General features: G+C 38.2%; 1 protein-coding gene across 1 annotated transcript in view; it reads right to left on the reverse strand.

Moving 5' to 3' along the window:
• Positions 1-235: 235 nt before the first annotated feature.
• The window catches only part of PRMT3 (protein arginine methyltransferase 3), a gene marked incomplete at both ends in the record, with an annotated part of 39,004 nt that continues 31,941 nt past the window's right edge, over positions 236-7,298 (reverse strand). The window contains 2 exons of the mRNA XM_008937327.1: positions 236-323; positions 521-571. Of these exons, the coding sequence (XP_008935575.1) occupies positions 236-323; positions 521-571 (139 nt within the window). The remainder of the gene's footprint in view (positions 324-520; positions 572-7,298) is intronic.

Below are 7,298 nucleotides of genomic sequence, written 5' to 3' on the forward strand. Positions count from 1 at the left end.
GGTTTGTTTTCAAACCATTACACTGAGCAGACATTTATATGCATCTTTAACAATTTCGTATAGACAGACATTTCCCAGTGCTTTGCTGAGACAAAAAAAGATCTTGAACAGCAGCAGACAGATTTACTTACTAGTTCTTTTTAACATGACATTTTGGAAGTGTTCTAGATTTATATTTAATGGTAACAGCAGCATAACACAATCATTGTTGCACCACAACTGAATTGAAATATACCTGCTTCTACAGGAATTGGTTTCTCCAGGAGAAAAACTGTCTGTTTCCAGTGAGTTTTGGTACACTGGGGACCAGTTGAAAACAAGACCTGCAATGGAAGAGTTCAAGAGTTTGATTAAGAACAACATTTTTGATATCATACCACATCAATCAATTACCAAACACACATGCACTTCAAGTAATTGCTACAGCAAAATAGATCAGCTGTCAAACACCTTGCAGCAGAATAAAATACAAAAACATCTCTCAAAGACATTTTTAAAATGTGTAACTCCAAATACTCACCTTGTTGTGACAGTTCTTCTCAAAAAATATATCAAAATAACCAGCAATTGCCTAAAAAAAAGGAAAACAAAAATATGATAAAAGAATAACAGTGACACTCGATAAAAAGTCTACCACTAATATATGCATTTACTGGGATTTCTACTCTGTTTCAAGCCTTTATTAAGAGGAACAGGCTTAGATGGATGCTTTCAAACATGCTAGAAATCCTAAGTCAAAAAAATCAGCTGCCATCAGACCTGTTACACTTGGAATAAAATGCTGAATATTCTCAAGTCAAATTTTAGTCCGAGTTTCCAGCATAACCCCCACACCCTAATTGCAACTAGAACTGTGTATGAGAAAACAGCCTTTCAGATGTGCAAACCACAAGCATAAAATTCAGCCCTTGTCCTCTACGGCTCCCACAACCCTCACTATGTAGACACAGCACAAGGGCTTCTGCATGATGTGTTCCCTCTCTGCACAGCATAACACTGTCTTCCACTACAGCTCCCTGTGAGCAGAGGCAGAGCACAGCCAGGCAGGGAATATTTTCCATTCTCTACACACATAGATAAGTAAAGAGATTCCTGAATGCTGCATGTTGGCCTTTCTGGCAGTGCATGATCTCTAGCCTCCGCAGGATTCCTTGGAGCACTTCTGTCCCTCCTGCCATCCTGCTCCTAACCTCCAAAAAGGCCTCTCTCTTTAGTGCATAATTCATCAGCAAGGCTTCTTATTCCAGCTTGGAGAGGAAAGGAAAAACAAAATATTTGCACACAAAACTATATACTGGTACTGTTAGTTACATAGTCCTTTAGTGCTAGCACAATTTTGTCAAAAAAAAGACTTGTGAGACTCCTAAAAATTCTATTAATTCAAGTAACAAACTGTAAAGTGCTAATAGAAGAGCACCCACTTCACAGTTTCACCTCTGAAATGCTGTCCATGCTCACCTGTATTTGCTTCCTGCTGGCTCCTAAAGGCTAAAGCAAATGAGATGGTGGCCACAAGGCAGTTACACTTTTCTAATACATGTCAGCCTGAAGAAATGACCCAGAAGAGAGCTTCTGAAGTAACTCCAACCATGGCAGCTGGGGACACTGTTCCTGCAACAGCAGGGAAGGATCTTCTCCACATCAGCTAGAGTACTTTCCAACAAGGTATGCACCAATTCAATGCTGGCAAGCCCACTGCACAAAAAGTCAGTGCAAACAACTCATTCTGACCTTCCTCTCACAGCACCAGTGGTTTTCTCCTACTCTAGGTCTAGGAAATTGGTTGTTCTGAATGGTTACAAAGGACAAGTTTCATAGCATCATACAGACTCAGAGGCAGACTGTGAAGGAAAGAAAAGTCAAACATGTTTAAAAAAAACTAAGGTAACAAACTGAATGGCAAGGAGCTTTATCATTATGAAATATGAGATCTGAAGGGTAGATAAACCACTCTGGTATTCTTCCTCTGTAGTCTAAATCCAGACCAGATTTCACCAACATGCTGGTGAATTCAACGTCCCAAAGCAAGTAAGTTTATGTTAATACACCTCTGTTGGCTTTCAACTAAGGGCACTCCAGACAAGCCTGCAAAGTTCCAAATTCTGATGTTCACTTTTTAAAGAATATTTTCCCACAAGGGAGACAGTGAGGGACCTGTGTGACAAATGAGCACCAGATGTTGGAAACAGTGACTCTTCCACCCCTCTAGTCCTATCACGCAGTGCTGAGAATCTCACTCCTAAGTGAATTATAGCCTTGTGTCTAATAGGCTTTTTTGAGTAAAGATTGAGAAGGTTTTTACAAAGTTTTATTCACCCATTAGACTACTTTCACTGATGCACAATCTTTTCCAGACAGTTTTCAGACATCTCAGTTATAAAAATACTCTTCAATCATCAGGTCAATACTGTTGATATGCTTACAAATAAGACCTGGGATATGATTTCTGGAAAAAGGAAAAGAAGGTTGCAACAAGAAAAATACATGAAGAATTGAAGGGAGGGGGAAAAAAAAAAAAAAAGGCTTCCAGAGAAAACAAGACAATTGAGCAACTTCTTGTACCAGGAAGCTAAAAGCAGAAATATCTGAAAGGAAGCTGTAGTGAGGTGGGAGTTGGTCTCTTCTCCCAAGGAACACATGACAGGACATGGCCTCATGTTGTGCCAACAAAGGTTTAAGTTGGGCTTTAGGAAAATATTCCTCACTGAAAGGATTGTCAAGCCCTGGCCCAGGCTGCCCAAGGCAGTGGTGGAGTCTCCACCTCTGAAGAAGTTTATAAGCCATATAGATGTGGTGTTGAGGAACATGGTTTAAGTGGTGGGCTTAGAGTCTAGTCATTACCTCAGTACTGCTATCTTAAAAGTCTCTTCTGACTAAAACAATTCTGATTCTAAGTCACTAGCAAAGTACTGGAGGACTCCAAGCTGCAACACAGTTGTAGTTACTGCTCCTCTCAATGTTTTGTGAGCAGCTTTACATAAACCACTGGAATTCCTGCATCCATATGAAGCGCAGGAAGCCTTCCTTGAAAGAGCTATGACAAACTAAAATGTTGGACTGCACAGAAGCCTACTTCAATAATCCCAAACACAAGTGTTAAAAAACCCAAACCCTTCCAAACTGCCTGCCCCCTTAAGGTATATTCGTGTAAGCCTTGCACCACTACAGCTGGTATCTGGTACCCCACATAACAGACTTGGGAAAAGAAGAAAAGTCAGAAGTGAAGTACATCCAGATGATGCTTTCTACAATTTTATCTACAACCACTTATCCTCTATATTTAAAGACAAAATTTATTTAAAGACAAAATTGCACAAATCAAATCGCACAAATCTAAAACCCTACACAAATCAACACTGAAATACCTGATAATACAAAAAAAGCTATAAAATTGTTGTTTTGGTTGGTGTCCTTGTCAAGAATTTACATCTTCCCTTATACCTTAACTTTTTTTATTCATTACTTGGTGGTTTTATGCTGAAATGAACAATACATGCCTTTTATTTTCAAGTATATTTCAGTGAAATTATTCTGTACAAGTGAAGTCCAAGTCATTTTCTTTCCATTTCACTTTTGAATGCTACTAATTTTCAGTAGCTATAACAGTGAATCACAAACTTCTGCTAAAAAAGATATTGCCAGTGTTTACAGCTTGAATGAAGATTAAGTCCTCCCTTCTCCTTGTAAAAATTTAACACATGCAGCTAAGAAAAATATAAAGGAAAAAACAAGCACTTAAAAGTGGCATATTAGGAAACAATCACAGATAAAAGCATATATTACAATGGCACACAGGGCTGGCCAGATTTTTATTAAGCTTGGCTTTTTTCACAACAATTCAAACTGAAGAAAAGGAACAAACAGATAATGCCCCCATAAATTCCAGATTATGTTTTACAACTATTGCCTAGGGGTTTTTTGTTTGTTTGCTTGGTTTAAACATAACAGTGATTTCTTCCTTTGCAGTTTTTGTCATCTTTTTGCTCGACCTTTGACAGCTCATTTACAATTTCAATGACTAATCAGCAAGAACTTAAGCCTTCTCTGGAAGAATCTTTCAGATGTCCATCTCCTGAATACCATAACAGAGGAAAACAAAAATAATGACTTCTAAACTGGTAATAAATAACCACAACTCCAGCCTGACAGATGCTGTACCCTCAAAGGATGTTAACTATTACAAAACACTGCAGAAATATTATTCTTCTTGTTTTCAAATAAACTGCCAGGAGAAAAGTAGAGCTACGAAGACACAAACTCTAGTCCTAGCACAAAGCCTCCATATTTACCCAGGGAACTAAGAAACCTAAAGAAAGAACTAAGGAAATATTTAGGAATAGATGTTCATGGAGTGTGTCCAAGAACAGCAACAGAGCTGGGGAAGGGTCTAGATGGTCTTACAAATAATGGCTGAGGGAACTGAGGTTCTTCAGCTGGAGAAAAGGAGGCTCAGGGGAGACCTTTTCACACTTGACAACACCCTGAACGGAGGCTGTGCTGCAGCGGGGGTTGGTCTCTTCTCACACAGAACAGGCAATGGGACAAGAGGAAACGACCTCAAGTTGTGCCAGGAGAGGTTTAGGTTCAACATTAGAAAAAATTTCTTTGCCAAAAGGGTTGTCAAACACTAGAAGAGGTTGCCCACAGATGTAGTGGAGTCCCCATTCCTGGAGGGATTTAAAAGCCACATATGTGAAGCTGAGGGACGTGGTTCAGTGGTGGGCTTGACAGTGCTGGGTTAACAGACTTTATCATCTTTAAAGGTATCTTCCAGGTAAAATGATTCTATGATTCTACACTGGGACTGCAAAGCATCATCGTATAAAGGTCAACAAAAAGTTCATTCAACTAAGAATAAAATATTCCTGAAATTACAACAGCAGCAACTAACTTCTATCTGATTTTATCAAACTCAGGTTTTGATGAAGAGCTCATGTAAAGTAGCTTATGGTCTTCATTCAGCACTGAGGGTTTCTCAGGTGTTCATGCAATCATATGAATAAGCTCTAAACAAAGCGTGTCCTCCCCGTACAACTCACTTATCTTCAACATATTCTTCTTCCCTCCTAGACAAATTATTTTGAGCCTTTTTTCCACCCATTTATTCATGTAATGCACCAAATATATGAAGATCACAAAAAACTTGGGAAGAAGAGTCTAAATTTTAATTCAAATATATCTGAATACTAAGACTTTTTTTTTCCTGAACAAAATGGCTGGCTGTACATGCAGCATTTTAACAGGATAAAACAAATGAGATTGCTTGACTCCTTATGAGAACTCATAAAGGCAACCTTACCAATTCACTTAGGAACAAGGAAATTAAAAATTATCATCATCTCTATCACCTACAGTGAGTAATTTATCATTCTTGCTCTTCACTAGTATCATGTTCCAACAGTGAGTGGCTACACCAAATACAATTAGACAGCTGGCCACAGAAGTGGGAGATAATGTGCTTTTGATGGAGTTTATCCAAGCATGGAGATGGGATGTTTGTCATCCACGCAGCAGAGATGCTGCATTTTTATCAGAGGGAAAAGAAATCCCTCGCTATTAAAAACCAACAATTTTGTGTTTTAAAACCACTAAGAATCTGGAGATCACTGTAGAAGAAGTTACAACTAAATAGAGCAGAAGGATAAATCCAGCTTCATTAAATTATGTAGTCTTTAAAGAGAAATTGGGCATTCAAGGTGTGTTATAACCGTGGTACCCTCAGCCAGATTTCCACCCTTTAGCTTAAAAAATTTAGTTTTTCACTTAAGGTTGGAAAGAAAGACTTACATGCTAACACTTACTGTTGGTTTCCAGCTGGAAGACTGAGCATTAAGAAACAAAACTGTTTAACATTTAAGAAGACTTCAACAAGCAAAGATTTTTCTTTAGTCAAAATCATTTTCTCCAGTCATCTCAACCTCCTTTTTTCTCCCACAGGTTTTAATACATCAGTCACGTTCTCCAGTTAATTATCCTTTTTCACCCCCTTCCTCCCTCACTCCCACTTTTTATACACATCCCCTGCTCTTTGACAAGATCTCCTGGGAGCAATGAAGAGATACTGCCATTTTCCTCCCAAGGGATATTGTTATTCAGCTCAGAAAGATCAACCTTGATGGAATCACAAGGGAAACGCTTGCAAACAAAAGGGAAAGTTTGTCAATTGATTTCTACACTGAGGGTAATCACCGTAATATTTTATCTCAAAAGCTCACACAGTGATCAACTTAGAACACAATTAATGGAATATATTCCTAGCAGCATCTACTAACTGATATTAGCCAGATGTCTCATTAAAACCAGCAGTGACAAACCCTACCTCTTTACTAGGAAAATGCAATTTTGCAGGCTAATTAAATTTATTTCTGGCCATTATCTTTGTAAGGCTGAAATCATGTCAACTTGCACAAAAAGTGCTTCAAAACAATTTCATACAATGATTCCAGGCAACTGTTTCATGCTTAGAAAATCTGCAATCTTTGAAAGCTAAAATAACGATAAATAAACGTAATGTTTAAAGATACTACTTTGTGGTAAACAACAAGAGGAATTGAAGAAAAATCAACAGAAAGACAATGTGCTCTGGAAAAGACTTGACTCTTTCCTCCCAGTAACTTTTGGAAGACTAAGCACCACATACAAGCTCACATTGAAAATGTTTATTTTTGCTCAGTCTTTCCTTATTTCCCAGGTTTATTAGGAATTTTCTTCTTGAAGACTTGTTTAATCACTTGAATACCTGAATAAAAAATTTAGAGCATTAAGTTTTTTTTTAGAGTATGGTTCAATAACTGCAATTTCAAGTAATCTACAGAACAGACAGATCAGGTATATGTCCATTAATGCCATGCTCTTCCATTGGGGGAAATGCACAGTTTTTCCTGTTTTTTGTTGTTCTTATTTTGCAAAAGCTCACCACTAAGTCAGGGCATTTATGTCCTTAGTTCACTTATCTAAAACCAGAAAACAGCCTATTGCCTACTGAACTGCATGGTTTTTAAACTATCTCTAGTACAATTAAGTGAAACTATCATACAACCAGATGATAAGCCAAGAGGTCAGCAAGAAGGCCTTCCAAGAGCAAGGCCAGAGATAACGTCCAGAGAGAAGAGAAATACCTGCTTAAGCACTTGCATTATCAGTTTTCAGGAAATAAAAGGTTAGTACTACAACATGACAAAGCAAAACTGAGGGAAAAAGAAAATAAAAATCAAGTTGAGAGAGAGGTGGATGGCAAGTCCCAAAGGTTCACACTGGGTTGGAGAGTTTGACCTTTCTGTGTTCTCTCCAGGGAAAGA

Source organism: Merops nubicus, unplaced genomic scaffold, assembly GCF_000691845.1.
Source record: "Merops nubicus isolate BGI_N331 unplaced genomic scaffold, ASM69184v1 scaffold1893, whole genome shotgun sequence".
Lineage (NCBI taxonomy): Eukaryota > Metazoa > Chordata > Aves > Coraciiformes > Meropidae > Merops > Merops nubicus.